This window comes from Carassius gibelio, chromosome B22, assembly GCF_023724105.1.
Source record: "Carassius gibelio isolate Cgi1373 ecotype wild population from Czech Republic chromosome B22, carGib1.2-hapl.c, whole genome shotgun sequence".
NCBI classification, from domain to species: Eukaryota; Metazoa; Chordata; class Actinopteri; order Cypriniformes; family Cyprinidae; genus Carassius; species Carassius gibelio.
This window is the reverse complement of record NC_068417.1, coordinates 8,443,639-8,461,690: the sequence shown is the minus strand read 5'-3', so window position 1 is coordinate 8,461,690 and position 18,052 is coordinate 8,443,639. Positions and strand designations below refer to the sequence as shown.

At 36.7% G+C, this 18,052-nt stretch overlaps 1 protein-coding gene and 1 long non-coding RNA gene across 18 annotated transcripts in view; both read left to right on the top strand.

Annotated features, from left to right (window-relative positions):
• The window catches only part of LOC127987450 (receptor-type tyrosine-protein phosphatase S), a 190,140-nt gene extending 185,714 nt beyond the window's left edge, over nucleotides 1-4,426 (top strand). For all 16 annotated transcript variants that reach the window (XM_052589784.1, XM_052589783.1, XM_052589787.1 and 13 more), the window contains one exon: nucleotides 68-4,426. In XM_052589784.1, the coding sequence (XP_052445744.1) occupies nucleotides 68-136 (69 nt within the window). In that variant the 3' untranslated portion in view covers nucleotides 137-4,426. The remainder of the gene's footprint in view (nucleotides 1-67) is intronic.
• A 2,726-nt stretch (nucleotides 4,427-7,152) lies between these two features.
• On the top strand, nucleotides 7,153-10,616 carry LOC127987388 (uncharacterized). 2 transcript variants are annotated; one of them, XR_008161192.1, is made up of 5 exons: nucleotides 7,153-8,134; nucleotides 8,234-8,847; nucleotides 9,053-9,120; nucleotides 9,916-9,933; nucleotides 10,470-10,616. It is a non-coding gene; the product is annotated as an uncharacterized LOC127987388 (long non-coding RNA). The 2 variants fall into 2 exon arrangements; XR_008161191.1 differs by having other exon boundaries at nucleotides 7,153-8,847.
• Nucleotides 10,617-18,052: the final 7,436 nt, after the last annotated feature.

Below are 18,052 nucleotides of genomic sequence, written 5' to 3'. Positions count from 1 at the left end.
TAATAGCTGCACGTTTGGCAAATTGAAGTAATAACGAACGCCGATGCATTTGTGTTTTGCTTTACAGGACGAGTACCAGTTTTGCTATCAAGCGGCTCTGGAGTACCTTGGAAGCTTTGATCACTATGCAACGTAAAAAGCCATTTTTGTTCCCCCCGTCCCACAAAGCCCCCTCCCCCAACAGCCTCCTGAGCCATAAAAACTTGCTTGAAACCAGGAAACGATGACAACTATACACAATTTATAAAAATTTTGGGAAGAATCATCTTTTGGAACCAATCAAAATGCATCGTGTGTATCCCTAATTGGACAAGCAACACTAGAGAAGTGCAAACGGATCCCAAACCCCTCTACATCCCAAGCTCGTGATGGAGGAACCAAATGTTTTGGCTCAGGCTGTAAGGCGGGAATAACCATCTAGGTGCCGGACCACTAACTTTACCTCAAGTGTTCGGACATGGAGGACAAGCATTGTTTCTTTTCAAACTAACTGTATGAACATATTACAAAAAGACATGAAGGAAAAGTCAGTGAGATACAACATGACCACAAAATTAAGTATAAATGATGAGCACCTAATTGGTTGGAACTTAAAATCCTCCTTTGTTTTCTAAAATGGCAACGTTTCCATTGAAATGTCATCTGTTGGTGTAACAGTAGTCGTCTTTGCTGTCTTCAAAGGAGAAGTTGGAGCAATGGTACAGACAAGACTTCTTTTGCTGCTCTCGTCTTGGATCCAAGCCTCTCCTTGACTGACATGTTGCCATTCAGACAAAATTGGGAACCACTTAAGAAGCAATTTGAGGCAAACCATTCGTCCACTTGAGAAAGTTACTCTCCTCTTGAAACCACTGGAATCGCCAAACAAGAACTTGACATGTCTTGAGCCGTTGAGGCATTCAAGGAAATGGTCGAAACCTAATTGCATTGGTTTCTTGAGGTGGGGACAGCTTTTCTGTGCTTTTGAGGACGTGCTAGTGAACTTTTCTGCCGGTGTAGCTCCATCTTAACTTCTCGAGAGCCAATGGGAGCGTGAAATATTGTGTCAACTGAAAATCAGGACAAGAAGTTCCACCAACAAATCTCGAGTTTATTTGGTGCAATTTAGCTCCATTTCTATCCTCGAGAGCCAATGGGAGCTTGACCTGTTGTGTAATTGGAGATTAGGACCAGAGGATCCACTAAGTCAGTCTTGAGTTTCTTGGGCGCAATGTAGATCAATCTCCACCTCTCAAGAGTCAGTGGGAGCGTGAAATGTTACATCATTTGGAGATAAGGACCAGTGGAACCATCAACAAAGTCTCGGGTTTCTTCAGCACCTTGTAGCTCCATTTCCATCCTTGAGAGCCAATGGGAGCTTGACCTGTTGTGTCAATTGGAGATTACGACGAGAAGAACCACCAACAAAGTCTTGCATTTCTTTGGCGATTTCATCTGATACATTGACTGGTCTCTCCATTGACGTACACAACGCATTTGGCAGACCTGATAGGAGATGCATGGCTACGTCTTGTTTCCAGTACTTCGACGTCCCCAGTGACCAATAATAATTTTTTCTTCTTTTTTTGGTTTTGTTTTGCTCTTGATACCAAACATGCTGCTTTTGCTCCATTATGCTGTACGTGTACATGTGAAGAGTCCGATTCACCAGATGTAAGTGTGCGAGAGCATGATTACGTGTGCTGGTCCCACCAATCAATCCATTTCCTTATGCCCCAACAGTCGCCCAGGATTAAATTGCATTTTATCGTCATCAACGGCCCATTCCTGGTCACTTTTGGATTTCTTGCGTTCAGTTGCTGGTTCTTTTTGAGGTGTTTCTTCAATGGATTTTGGCTAATGAAGAGCCAGAAATGGGCATATGTTTGCGCCATGAAACTGCGGTACAACTATCTTGTGAATCTGTTGTTGTAGGTGGGACTGTTTTACACACTCATGCATATGGGTATGAGTGGGAGGGGCCTTCGCTCGCCGTTAGAGCTGATTGGCTGTACTGGAGAATGCTTGAACCTGGAGTGTTCTGATTGGTGAGAGAATGAAAGAGCCGTGTGTAATCTTATTTCCAAAAAAGCCTTATTCTTGTAACATCATAGAAAAAAAATCTAATGCATTATTGTTGTATTATTTTGACTATTATCTTCTTAACATACATTTGAATTCTTGGTTTAGTGTTTTGCGTTTTTTTTTTTTTAACAAAGATACTGTATTCATTTTTTTTTTAATTAGCAAGGAAAAATAATGCTCATTTTGCTCATATTATGTTAAAAGACATTCTATTTTTTCACTGTAGAAATGTAACATGAGATGTGCTTGTGTGCATGTATACATAGACGAATGGGACGTAAATGTATACATGCACACTCACATATATGATATTTAAGAGCAGAATATAAAGATGTATCCAAATCTTCATATGCATAGCCGTTTTTGTTTTTGTTTTTGAAACGGGCACTCATTTTTATACCACCATAAAATTATGAAATTGTTTGTATGAAATCATGAATGACTTTTTATTGTTTTTGTTTTTTTTAAAGAGTCGGGGAAATGCATTATCAGAAATGCAGAAATTTCCCATAAATCATTGCAGGAAGAGCTTTGACTTCCTGTTGCCCATTTATGAAGGCTGAATTATGATTGCAATCCTGTTGTTATTCATCAATAGTACTAGTATTAACTAAAGTATTACTTTTATAAAAGATGTAGAACTGGTTTACTAAATATTGAATTGAACAAAAAAAATTATCTATACTTTCCAAATTTTACTAAAAAAAAAACAAAAAAAACAGTTACAGCCCCATATCTGTGAAAGCTTTCATTTTTTGAAACATTATTTGTCTTTTACTTTTCAAACCACCGAATGTTCAATCGTTTGTTAGATATCAACTAAGATCCTGAATATAATGCCTGTAAATAAACAAATATATATTATATGTATTTGTATAATTGACCCACAAGATTTCTGTCTTTGAACAAAACTGAGATATTAACAACAACAACAAAAGTTTATGCTAATGGAAACCTTCCGCAGTTTTGAAAGAAGCTTTGTCTCATGCTAACAGCTCTGTTTATCTCTCTTCACTTCATTCCTCTTTTATTCTGATCCATTTGTTGTTGTTTTTCCCAACTCTTCACTTTTTTCTTATCTTAGCCAACACACACTGCAGTCCAGTGGTGAGAGAAATCACAACACTTCTCCTTTTTCCATAAGACTTTGTGCATCACTCTTTTTTTTTACATTTGTAATACACTAATACATCTCCAAAATTAAAAATTCACTGAATTTCTCATTACTCAGTCTTTTTTTTTTTACAGTTAAAATTTATTAAATTCAACGTGTCAATCAGTGCAACAAATTATATAAAATTATTTTAAAGTAATGTGAATTTTTTTTCATTAAGGCAATAAAAATTATATATATATATATATACATATACTTTTTTTTGTTTTTGTTTGTTTTTTTTGAGTGGACTATGGTAATGAGTATTTCTGGTAAAAATCTTGAAAATTAAATGTTGTAATGCAAAACCTATTCAAAACATACAAAAAAAAATCTTAATTTTCTTTTTATTTTGGAGTGAAATATGACAAAGCAATGTTCTGGAAAGGTTTTATGAGATTCACCCAAAAATGATTCTCATTCTTACCCGTACTGAGCCTGAAGCACTAATCATTTTCTGTTTTTCTCATTCTGAGTCATTCTGTTGTTGGATCGGGATGAAGAAGGGCTTATAAAATGCCCAGTGCCTATTAAATGCCATACGAACAGCGAGAGCAAATTGCCTTGAATTGGTTGGACGTTTGGTGATTAGCTTCAAGTCATCATTGCTAGTTTAAATACAAATACTTCTCTCACCACTGCTTCTGCGTGTCATCTTTTTCCTAATAAATAGTTCATTGCAAAGCTCTAGAGGTCTACCGATGCCATGTTTAGTTCACTTTTATTCTTGTTTTGTTTTTACATTGGGGGACGAAGTATGAGAGAACTTGGAATCTGGAAATTCCAGTGCTGCCTTTTAAACTGTTGGGAGTTTTGTGTGTTTCTAAAGAACTTTTCCTCGGGCGGGAAAAAAACCCCCGCAAAGGACCCTTGGACTTGTCTGACTGATCTCCAAATCCTGCGATGGCAAAGATGCTCAGAAGTCCTGTTCGTCTGCCCAATTTAAGGATATCCGACTAAATGTGTGAATCGATTAGACTACAAACAATGGAGAACCAATATACAAAAGCGAACGTATTAAAACCACGGCCAACAAAAAAAAAAAAAAAAAGAAACAAGCCAAACGCAAACGTGAAAATAGTTTCTCTTCGTACGAAGGCCAAGTGCTATCACTTTCAAACTGTTACTTCTGATGGACACAATAATTGGTTTGAAACCACTGTGTATGTAGATATGTTGACTTTGTATTAAAGAAATGTTGTCTGAAAATGTTGTGCCTCGTATTTGGTCTGGAAATATCCATGGACGTAGTTCATATTAAGTCTAGCATTAGATTTCCATGGCATCATTAAAATTTCATGAGCTCAGTTTGACAAGGCAGATGGAGAAATGAAATTGCTCATCGGCAGAATATACGAGGACCAATCAGCTGTCATCGCACATGGCATCTCAACAGAACAATCAGTTATTTCACAATCTGGCCTGATACCTGAAATGGTAAACGCATTCATAAGCTCAACAAGCTTGTAATCTAACATCTTATCTTGATGCATTTTGCCACCCACTGCTTGCAATTTTAACATAGCGACCCAGAGACATAAATGACATGTGGATTAACCACGTATCTGTGTAAAAACCACTGGAGGAAGCAGATGTTTATATTTATGCATTTAGCAGACACTTTTATGCAAAGCGACTTACAGTGCATTTTTTACCAGTATGTGTGTTTCCTTGGAATTGAACCCACAACCTTTTGCACTAACAACACAATGCTCTACCACATTTTGATTGTTTTTACACACAATTCTATACTTATTTAATGCTGTTTGACAAGTCAGTTGAGTGAGTGATCTATACCAGTGGTTCCCAACCATGTTCCTGGAGGCCCATGTCTTCTTAATAAAACACACCTGATTCAGATCATTAGTAGAGACTCCAAGACCTGAAATGAGTGTGTTTAGACAAAGGAGAGATGAAAAATGTGCAATGTTGGGAACCAGTGATCTAAACAACCAAGTTAGTTCAATGTTCTAGGAAGGTTTATGTTAATATCACTTCACGGCCAGTAGATTTGCAGCAAATCTTCCACAAATGCCACTGGACTCACCTGAAGGCTTGAACCATTCACCTGATGCTATTTACGGTCAATGACAGCGTCCTGCTGAAGAGAGAACAAAAGGTTGGTTTATACAGTATTATATATATATATAACATGAGATCTTGGTAAAAAGCCTTAAAAATCCTAATGTTTCTAGACAATGCAAAAGAGAAGGTGAAGGATCTCCGGGGCTAATTGCTTTTCTCGATCTAACTCATTAGCACTGTTCCTCGGGAGCCCATCAAAGCAATGTTTGCATCGGAGTGGCCAAAAGCCATGGAAATTTCGAATAAATGAGAACGAAGTAAATTGGACTGTCCGCCGCCCGTGGCAGAGCTGAGCTACAAATGGCACATCAATTGAATCAAGCCATGGAAAAGTAATCCAGCAGAAAGAGCCAGACATCATCTTGGAGAGATGAACAAGATAGAATGCGTTTTGCTCCGAGTAATTGCTTAGAAATTGTTCAATGCACTTGTATTCGGATCTAATCATGGGTGTATTCTTTCAGATGCATTCGATACAACAATTGTTTTATTTGTTTACTTGTTCTTTTGGTTTGGCAGAGCACTGATTCTTGAGACGTGGGACAAAACTAAACCATTTTACCTGGTCTTAGTTTTGAAAAAGGCAACATAAATGCTTTAATACGAGTAATCTAGAATGTCTTTAACATGCATATACCATTTCATTCAATTTTGTCTGTTTTACAGAAATTTCTGTCCGCATCGCTGTTAATTTACTTTGTTTCAGTTATCATTGAAAATTGTTCAAAATTGTGACACAACATCATCTTTCTGTTTTTCATTAACTAGGAGTTCAGAAACACCACAGATTTTTGGTAAGACATTGGGCTTGCATTTTATTTCACCACCTTGTCAATTATCTCACAAAATGTAAAGAAATTGTTTGGGATTTTTAGATAATTTCCCTAGTTTTTAACTATAGTGATGCTGCTGCTGTTCAACAGACAGACAAAATCACAATAATACAATACTTTAAGCTTGTTTTCTGTTTGAAATCAATTCACTCACTTAATATTTCAGTACTTAGCACTACAGTACTAATTCAAACATTTTGTGAGGAAAAAGCAGGTTGCACCCAAGCACAAGAATTGTAGTTAGACATACAGTATTGTTTGTTTTATATTTTATAAAGCAGATATTGGAAAATAAGAATTAATTTTCGCCTGGAAGCTGAACGACCAGGGGTGCATTTCCCAAAACCATAGTTTGTTGGTTGCAATGCAATTTCCTAACAGGTTAGCAACTATGGTTTTGGGAAACGCACCCCAGATCAGTTCAGTCCCATATCACCGCCATTACAGATATTTCGCGCCTTTTCTGGAGCGCATAAATCTAGAAACATATGACCAAATGTTACAGAATTCAGCTTTAAGTACCTCAACAACTGAAAACGGAAGGTTGAAGCTTTCTGTTATGCTAATCCGATTCTTATGCGACCTTAAACCGAGTGTTTTTTTGAGGAGGCAAATTAGTTCTTTCTGGAAATTCGCTTGAATACCCTTACGGTTTATCTCGGCAAGAGGAGAGTGGCTGCTCTCAGAGTTTATTATGCAAATGAGACAATTTGACAGATTGCGCGCAACCCTTCATAATCACTGTTCACGGACGGCTGGATGCAGCACGAGCCGTTTCACTGGGCGGCGCGCGCTTATACGGAGCTTTTGGGCTCTTTTAACTAAATATGCTCTCGAAACACTTTCACGGCACTTATAGAGCGTTTTACATTACGAACACGATGGATTATGCTGGATCAACAGCTTTTATTAGCCCTGAAACAACATGTATGGCAAACTGTAACCTTAATTTATTCTTTGTTTATAGGAATGATGTTCTTGAACGACCAACAAACCTCATTATGGTTATTACCCAGACAGCAAGCCAACATTGAATAAACATTGTTTTTCCATCTGAATCATCATTATGGTTGATATTGAAATTTCAATGCAAAATAAATGTTGAATCACCATTATCATATCGATGAAAACCTGATGTTATTAATGTTGATGGCAACAATATTGGAACAACATTGATCCATAGTTATCTTTATGATTGATTAAGCATTGATATTTGGTTACCGGGTGATCCCTGAATGTGTTGAAAAGTAATTGATTTATAGTGGACAGAGAAACGATGCGGTTGTTGAAAAGTCATCGAAATATAGTTGACCGGGAAATATGATAGAAAATGCATCGAAATATAGTTGACCGGGAAATATGATAGAAAATGCATCGAAATATAGTTGACCGGGAAATATGATTGAAAATCCATCGATTTTTGGTTGACCGGGAGATCAACGGGTGGTATACCCAACGTACTGCACCGGACACAGCTCATTTCTGGACCCTTGGCACAAGCGTACAGGTAAGCTTGCTTAATGTTCGATATGAACCCAGACAGCACAGGCACGCGGTGTGTTTTTATACAGTCTGTGGGCAGCTGAAGAGACTGGCTCATTTTCAAATAATGTTACCGTTAACTTGTTTAGACAACGGTCACGGTAAATTAATATTAAAGCCTTTCGTGTACAGCAGTTTCTCGGAGGGAAAATGTAAAAGCGGTTTATTAAAGAGAAGTCCTGACTGCTTTATCGTCGTGTTTTTCACTCTTTTACAGGCTGCCAGAAAGAATCTACTATATTCTACTATATTAATCTTACTATAGTGAGTGATTATTGAATGAGGCTGTACATTATAAATGTAATGTTTTAACTCTAGATGTTTGTTTGTGTGAATGCTGTGTGTGCGGTGAGTTCTGCGCGAGGAGCAGAGTTGCCATGGAAACGGGGCGTCAACACAAAAAACGTTACTGGCAAGCAGTAATCTCCGTGTCTCGCTGCGGTTTACGCTGTTTTAGGTAAGTTTAGTCGCTAAAATCACACAAATATGATATACAAATGTTTCTGACACGTTTCTTACTTGTTATTGACATGTTTCAATTAAATTTATTTTATAGAAATGGTTTAGTGTCTTCGAAAAAGTCCGTTAGCATCTATCTTAGCAGTTTTCAGGTAATGTTAGGCTAATTTTGAGCTCTTTTTGATGAAACTCTGGGCTTTTCATCAAATCGTCGTGTGTGTATGAAATATTTTGATGGCTCTGAATGTTTTGCTGGTGATTTGTCAGTGTTTTTTTTTTTTTTTTTAGAAAAGGCTGATTTACTGAATCGATGACGTCACTTACACTGAGAGTGTAACGTTAATCGGCTGAAAACAAGTTCACATGAGTTTTGATATTTCATGATAAACAGATATTAATACAAATTGTTCTGTGATTTCAGGTGGACAGAAAGAAACTATACAGAACAAAGTGAAACTCCAAGATTTTTGAAAAGAAAATTGGTGAAATATATTCTGAAAAAGGCATATTAATGTATTTCATGAGCTTCTTCAGTAAATCTGTATTTCTAAGTCAGTATCTCCCTTCAGAAATGTGGCTGAAGGGAGATACTGACTTAGAAATACAGGTGAACTCATGAAAAGAAGCTCATGAAAGAAGCTCATGAAATACATTAATATGCCTTTTTCAGAATATATTTCGCCAAATTTAAGAAGTCCCTGACATCAAAAGGTAAGTCACACTCATCCTAAAATTAAAAATATAGATTCTGTTATTTTAAGATTATATTATTAGTAGTAGAATTTGTATATTACATATGTTATTATTGTTGTTATATATATTATTCTGTCTTTTATCTGCATTTTACCTCTGCTTTATCTTGTTTCCTTCTAATGAACCTGGAACTGCAGAGTAAATATTGTTGTCTCTGTGTCAGATGGCTTGTTTTGTTCCTGGACTCTTCAGTGATGATGAGCAGAGTCTGAGTTAACCTCCTGTCAGACAGTGAGTACCCTGAGTACCCTGGGGTTTCAGTCAGGGCCTTCAGTAAACAACTGAATCAAACAAAATCCTTAATGGTTAATAGTTACTAGTTAATATATTATTAATCACTTATAAATCATTGAAATGTCAACATTGTACTATTATCTCAATAAACATTATAAATAATTTACTAAGCTTTCTGCACCCCCTAATCTAAAGTGTAAACTACTAATCAGTTGTACTCATCGGCTTTCATTTGCTTTTGGATGTTTGCGTCGCAAGTGATACAGCATTGTACTTGCACAACTATTGTACTTCATTTTAATACCCAAACCCGGACCTCTGACTCGCCAGGCAAAAGTTCTACCACTGAAACTTTTGAGCTGACAAACAGATATATTGTAGCTTGATATTCACTATAGGAAGAAAGTGCAGCATAAAAAATAGCATATTTTAGCATTCAAATCCCTTTAACATGTATGGTGATCTGAGAGGCCGGGGGAGTCCAGTTAATGGGGCGTAATTCATTAGCTTTAATGAGAATTGTATATTTTATATGCCTACATTAAAGTGTATTTCGCTTTTTATATTTTACATTTATTTCTTGAATGCTACTATTACATCAACTGTAGCTGAAAAGAATAAACCACTGTATATTTAATTTGTATATTATGTCGTTTATATTCTTTATTTTTAAATTTTTAATAACAGATTGGTTACCGGAGTACATATGTATAAAGTACAGTCACCCTGTATGATTGTGAATTTTAATTGCTGTTTTTAACAGATATTTTTTTCTTTTCTGTTCTTTTACAGATCACTATTGCACACCAAGTAAGCAAAACAACATTTTTGATTTCATTTTATTTTATTTCTGCAAACAACTTGCACCACTTGCAATTGGTTTTCCAGCCCAAAACCTCATCAAAAACTGAATGCAATGGTTTTTGTCTATGATTATTTTGTCAAAACATCTTTTGTCTATGGTAACTCTAATCTACATTAACTATTTAATTAGTATCCAGTTATTTATATTAAATTTGTGGAGTTAACAACTACTTCTGAACCAATAAAATAATAAACATAAACATTTTTGAGTCAATTGGCCTCATACATTTTCCTTATGAAAGAGGTCACTGCAAGCTAATCCTTTTTGCCTCCCTTTAATTCGAATACATCCATGAACAGGCAGTTTTGAAAAATGCTTTGAATATAGGGGAAATATGATCTAGCCTACAACACGAGGACTTATTGCCTTATCTGATCATTGAAAAATCATAGGCCTAGGCTACTGAATTTGTTCAAATATATGTTCTGTTTAACTTAAATGCTATATTTGTTTTGCATTGTGATTTTATTTTCTGTTTTAGATGCTCTTACTCAGCAGATGGGGACAGCTACCATCACCCAATTTTCACCCAAAAGTGGCTGCGCTATTCGCCAGACTGGGCAGGAGGGACTGGACGACAACTTATGCAGGCATCAGATGACAATGAAGTGTAAATAAAGAGTAGAGAAGCTAATAAACATGAATTTGATTTTAAATAGTGTGGTGTGTTCTGTGTTTTATACAAGATTTTAAATGTTCCATTAATTTTTTACATCCTGGCTGTAGATAAAGCAGGCTATTCAATTTATGGCATTACATTTAAAATTAACATTTTAAAACGATTGAAATTCCATTGAAATCACGTTGATCCTTGGTTCAGTTGAAATTTCAACATTGTTTCAATATTCCTGATAATTGAAATACCATTGAAATTCCGTTGATCTATGGACAGAATTTCAACATTGTTTCAATATTAAATCAGGGTGCAAAATGATGTTGAATCACATCAGAGTTCGATGTTGATTCAATGACTTAATGTTGACAACGGGATGTTGATTCAGCATAGTTTCAATGACTGTTTGCTATCTGGGTATATATATTGGCTACTGTAAATGTAGTGAACACTATTACTATATTATTATATTATTATAGGCCTACTGTATAACACTAGTAGGCAACTGTATCTCGATGCCTTTCATTGATCACATGACTTAAAATACCCGCCATTTTCTGGAATCAGAAGCACGGCTGCCAACGATGAAATAAATATTTAAATATTTAAATCCTTAAAGTTCTAATAGTGTATAATGGTATATAACTGAATTTTATACAAGAATTGACAAAAAAACAGATTGGAAAAAAAAACATATATGTCATATAACATTCAAAGTCACTGTTTTCCCTATTTGTTCATTTTGGTGTTTTCATTAAAATTATAAATACAACTGGACGTTGAGTGTCTCTTTTGTAATTGCCCATCAAGTGTTTTTGTCTGTTTTGTGCCCTCAGCTAAAGAGTTGTGTGCATGTGGATGGTTGTGCTTCATTATGAGGCTAAAGTAACATTATTAAAATTCACTTGTGTCATAAGTTTTTATGTTACTCAGAACAATGAACAAAACCATTCCTGCACTACAAAGGTAAGACTATTCGCTTTTGTCAGTGGGTTTTAGTTTGATTAGCATGACACCGTGCTGCCCTCTTGTGACAGAAACTGGGAGCGATTTACTTTTGCACATTATTTACTTCAAAACGAAGCCAAAAGGAATATTTCCCGCCCAAATAGTCATATTGCTCATAATGGATTCTGAAAATGCTTCTTACAATGAATAATGTGCCCGATTAGACAATAACAATCATGTGAAATGAGACGAGATCACTCATATTAATGGATTCTGTGGAAATGACAAAAACAGAATCTTTTGCTAAGGAGTTTTTTCTAATTTGCTTCTGATAAAATGCTGATAAATTGCTGATAAATTGACTACATTAAAAAAAACATAGTTGCTATAGTTAAATCGTGAATTAACCATTGTAATCATAGTTTAACAATGGTGTTTGTTGTAAAACTATGGTTTTAAAAATGGTAATCAATACACCAAAAAAAAAAAAAAAAAACTCGTTACTGCATTTTAACTACTAAAAAACCATGCTTAAAGTGACTGCATAATAATTTGGAGAAAGATTTGAGGAGAAAGATGACAGATTAAGATATTGTTTTAGTCTAATTTTAATACAGTCTAGTTACATTTTCACCACCTGCAGTGTTTTTTTTTCCTGCATTTTGACTGTGGCATGCTGGGATAGACTCTTTCACTCGCGGTTTAGAAGATGGATGGATAGTCACTTGCAGTATGCCTGTGTGCATGATGTGAATCACTAAGCGAAAATGTGATCAAATCATTTTTTTAAAGAACTAGTTGTTACAAAAGTACCATAGTGAGTGGTAGTAATGGTATCAGGATTTAAAATACACCATGGTGTTTTCAAGAATTGCATGTTAGGCTTTAATCTATTTTATGTTCAACCATGGTATTTCCACAGTAGTCAAAAAACACGGTAATATGGTACATTTCCCAGAAAAGGGGTACAAACCTGCATGTGATCGTAAAACAGATTATTCTGCTAACCTCGATAAGAGCTTAATGGCGTATTTTGAGAACCTCCAGATCTTCATCAGCGCAGAGTCATTTAGACCTCAGACCCAGTTGTTTTCGAAAGCATAGTTCACAGATCAGACTTTATTGCCAGCAGCCTTATTTGGTATCATCTTCAGTCTCGCCAGAGTTTATTGCTGAAGGCTCCTTGCAATCACTGATGGATCACTTACAAGAGATTGTTAGAACATGTCACGATAATTACTTAATCAATGCCAGGGAATATTAGATTTGTTTGTTTTTCACTTAGATATCTAGTTATAGACTATCTAGTTTTAGCGCGGGAACCTTTGACATTGGGCGCGGCTGTTAGCGATCGACGCATGCGCACAACCATCTGCGCTCTTAGCGCCTTTAGGAAAACGGGATTATGATCGGTTTAATTAATGATAACGACAAAAAAAAGAGAGAGAGAAGAAAATGCATCACTGTTGTACAGAAAACAGAAAATAATGCAGATAATGCTTACTGAAATGAAAATAAATTGGTGTTTCCATCTAATACCCCTTAAAATAGTTTTAGTATTTTATAAGGATGTGTTAGGCTGTTTACCATGATGAATAGGCTAAAGTAGTTGGCGAATTATTAATTGATTTTTAGGTTACAAATTAGCAACATATAAGGAAACATGTAGCTACATTTTAGGTGCTTTAACTTTTTTTGTATTTATTTTATTTATTGTCAAAATTAATAGACTCATGTAGGCTATAAAAGTGGGGAAGTTGTGGCCTGGTGGTTAAAGAGTTTGACTCCTAAGGTTGTGGGTTCGAGTCATGGGCTGGCAACCACGACTGAGGAGCACTTGAGCAAGGCACCGAACCCCCAACTGTTCCCCAGACCCGTGCCCACTGCTCCGGGTGTGTGTGCACTTTACAGAGCACCAATTCTGAGTATGGGGTCACCATACGTCACTTTTTTTAATGGTTGTAGATGAATTATAACACTAGGACAGTGTTTAAAAATTTCCTGTCAACTTCCCAGCCATCCATCATGTTGATTTGGATGCTGTTAGTGTGATCCGTCTGGAATTGTGGCGTGGGATTTCTTTTTTTTTTCTTCCCTTATCCAGTTCAAATAAAGGGCGTCTGTAACACACCCTCCCTCTGAGTTAAATGACTACCGCTCTCTTTAAAGGAATGTGATGCAATTTCAGTTTTTCCTTTCGCTTTGAGCTCTTGGTGCATAAAGACGATCTGTAAAGTTGCAGAAACAAAAGTTTCAAATTCAATGAGATAATCTTTATACAGGTTAAGACTTGTCCACTTCCTCCAAAAACACCTGTTTAAACACATCTGTCTAGTGTGGGAGGATTTGCATTACACCGGCCAAATGTTCACACATAGAAAGAAGGTTTAACTTTGATTGTCGCTGTAGTATTGTTGCTGCCACTGCCATGTTGTGGAGATGCAGTGTGTTTGGTTGTGAAAGCGAAACTACTTTGTATAGTAGTGTAGAGTCATGCTCAGGGCTTTATTTATGACAGAATAAGCCAGATCTGGGACCTCATTTTGACTGATCCCTCTCCTCATGTGCCAATGAAAGGTGTTCGTGCTGACATATAGCATTCATATATGTTACCCTGGACCAAAAATGCAGTCTTAAGTCACTGGAGTATATTTGTAGCAATAGCCAAAAATATATTTTATGTGTCAGAATTATTGATTATTTTTGGTTATGCAAAGATTCTTTGCATACATATTTTTTGATTATTAATATGCATTGCTAAAAACTTAATTTGGACAACTTTAAAGGTGATTTTCTCAATATTTAGATTTTTTTGCTCGCTCAGATTCCCGATTTTCAAATAGATGTATCTCTGCCAAATATTATCCAATCATAACAATACATCAGTTTGTTTACTTATTTATTCAGCTTTCAGATGATGTATCTCAGTTTCGAAAAATGGACCCATATGACTGGTTTTGTGGTGCAGGGTCACATATTCCATGAGGAATTTTCTATTATGAGAGCACTTACTGCATATCTGCATCTGAAATAACAAACTTCAGCACACAAGGGACGTGACGATGTGACTGCTCACACGAGACCAAATGCACGGATCCATACACATGCCTTTTCTTTCTCAGCTGTTTGCATTTAGAACCTACTGTGCTAAAGAGGACGGCCATTTAGACATCGTTTTGTGTGTATTTGGTCGCTTAAGCTCAACAAACTACAAAAAAACATCTCTTATGTTCAAAAGGCGGCTTGAGTGCAGACGAGATCTGCTGATTTGAAGCGAGCTTTGAGTTTGATTTAATCTTAAAATTGGTGTGGATTTAGTTTATTATTCTAAACTACATGTTTTATTGAATAAAATGCAGGAATTTCCCTCATTATAAACTTGAAAGCTGCGGGAACTAGTAAAACTGTGCAATATAGCTACTGTACACACAACCCCCCACTGAAATGTAGGACCTGATTCAATATAAATTATACAGAGATTTATACAGTAAAATAAATAACAAATTAAAAAAAAATTCTGGCCTAGGAATTGCTGTTTAAAATTTAATTGCATTTCCAGGTTATTCATGACCGTAAAGACCCTAAAAGCAACTTCTGCTTCCCCATGTCATTATAATAAGTTATTACGTCCACACTGATGCAACAAATGCCTTGTTTGTAATGGGTTTTATTGGTTTTGTCTCATGCTGGGACCAGCATCACAGCATTTGTCACGCGCTTGAGATATTCAGCCAATCACAACGCACTGGATAGCTGGCCAATCAGAGCACACCTCGCGTTTCAGACTGATGAGCTTTGTAAAAATCGACATGTTTCAGAAGGCAGGGCATAGAGGAGCAACAATACTGTACAGTATGTGGAAAATGTGTTTTTTGAACCTTAAACTGCATAAACACTTCATTAGACCAAATACACAATATAATGTTCTGTTTATCAACATCATATGATCCCTTTAAAGGCTCCTGACGTAATGCTGTTTTCTCCAGGAGCCGTGAGTGTTTGTGTGTGTTCACAAAGGCGTGTTGTGAAACAGTGGGACGGCCGTGACCTTGCTCTGTACCCGTGTGCCAGGGTGCCGGCGTGGGCATCAGGTGTTGGCATCCACGCTGCAGGTGCCCGCGCCCAATTAAAGGGGCGGCTTGACAAGCTGCAGCAGGCCTTTAATTTAATTACATGGAAATGCACTGATTCAGGGTGAAATGAAGCAGAACGTGTCTGTTTGTTCCATGCAGATGACTGCCACTTGACTGACAGAGCGCTTGGATTCAGGTGTGCTGGCTGATGGGTTTTTTGGGCTTATTAACACTGGTTCACTGCGCTGGAGAACCTACCGCGGCGTATCATGGATCTGTCTGTCTGATTAAGCAATAAAGCTGAATTTCTTTGTAAAGACTTAGAATTAAAGGGAACGTTCAGTCCAAAAGATATTTTGAACGTTTCAAGTGGTGTTGGTGAAAGGTCTCTTTTTTGGGGGGCTAACAGGGAATGTTCTCAGAACCTTCTGGCAAGGTTCTCTCAAAGTTATGAACAAACGTTTTTCAGGAACATTAATATAACATTCATTCTGAGTTATCTGGTCTTTAATAATTGTATCAAATTAGTGAAGTGAAGTGACATTCAGCCAAGTATGGTGACCCATACTCAGAATTTGTGCTCTGCATTTAACCCATCCGAAATGCACACACACAGAGCAGTGAACACACACACACACACACACACACACTGTGAGCACACACCCGGAGCAGTGGGCAGCCATTTATGCTGCGGCGCCCGGGGAGCAGTTAGGGGTTCGATGCCTTGCTCAAGGGCACCTAAGTCATGGTATTGAAGGCCAACATGTTTATGCATACACATTCATAAGGGGATCATTAACCATACATTTATAGAACGTTTTAGTTTGTTCTTCAAATGCTTTTTTAAAAAAATGTCATTACTTGGTTCAGAACGTTCAGAAAACATTCAAAAGTGTTCTCATAATGTTCGCAAAATTCTAAAATGGAACGTTCCCTTAACAGTCACATAACTAAAAAACGTTTTTAAAACATTTCAAAAACTGATTATTTTAACTGTTTAGCCACGATTCAGAATTAACATTTTCACTTGATAAAACTTTTGTTTTTGTTAGATGGGTCTGTACTTTTAAAAATACAGATTTCTTTAGCAAGCCAGCTTTATTTCTGCAAGAGTTTAAGTGATATTCATGAGCAGGTTTGTAAATGCCAGTGAAATGACAATAATCAGTAACATTATACCCCTGTCAATCAGCACGTTTGAGTGCCAAAATTAGTAGTTATTCAGAAGCAGCATATAACATGGCAGAAAATCAAACTGTGTGACACAACTAAAGAATATTTCTGGAATATATCATACCGCTCTTCTCTGGAAATGCTCAAACAACAAGCAGTTCACACTCAATGCTTTGAGAGATAGTTGAGATGAGTTATAATCTCTTAACGTCTGCTCTTATCTTGACCGAGAGTCAGCGTCTGAAAATAACCCTAGACAAGTCATAAAAGTCGGTAGCATAAAGTAAATCAGGTCATAAGTTCAGTCGTATGTGTTTGGAGTATACTGTCTCATTCTGTCATGTGGTTTGGGTTATTTGCAAGTGGAGTGGATCAGCTAAACTTGGCAGGCCTCGCGAGGAATGCATGTGCGATGCCGATGCTGAGAAGACCATTTATCTTCAAAGACACAAGTGCAATAAACGCATGTCTTTATGTAAGAGTTTATTTACAAACCAAAACTATGCAGAGAATGTTTTTCTTACTAATTGCATAGGCTTGCAAAATGCCAGATGTTTCACATTAATTGCGAATGTTAACTGTTGCGTTGCGTTAAATGATCGACGACATGTCATTACCACTGTAAAACAGATTGTTATTGTCTCATAGATGAATAAAAAGAGAGATGGGGGGTAGTGGTGGCAGCTAACAGCTAATCGCAGCGCAACACATGTTGTTTTCTCAGTGTTGATGGATGTAATTAGCATGCTATGCTAAAATGTTTCATTGGCTAAGTGGAAACAGACATTATGTCCTCTAAAGTTCCATAATTGTCGGAGATTCTTCACCTATCAGCTGTTCATTGCAGTCGTGAACACTGACGGGGCTTTAGCTTCACCCCACACTAGTATCTGATCCAGCGCTAATGCTTAACAGAAGGACAGACCCTTTGAAGACATTTGGTAAGTACTAGAGTGAAGAAAAGGTAGAAAAAGTTTGTAGACATGAAAGGTCTATTACCCAGCTACCATTTAGCTAATGTTCCTATTAAGTTGTGTTCTCTGAACATATAAAACATGTAACGTTAGCCCTGGTTTCACAGACTAGGTTTAAGGCTAGTCCCAGACTAAAATGCATGTTTAGCTGTCTCAGCTGAAAATATCTTGCTCTTACACATCTTCAAATGTGCCATTGTTTTGTCTCAAGGTTTTTTTTGTTTTGTTTTGGGGTTTTTTGGTTATGAATGTTAACATTCCATTTTATAATTTTATAAACATT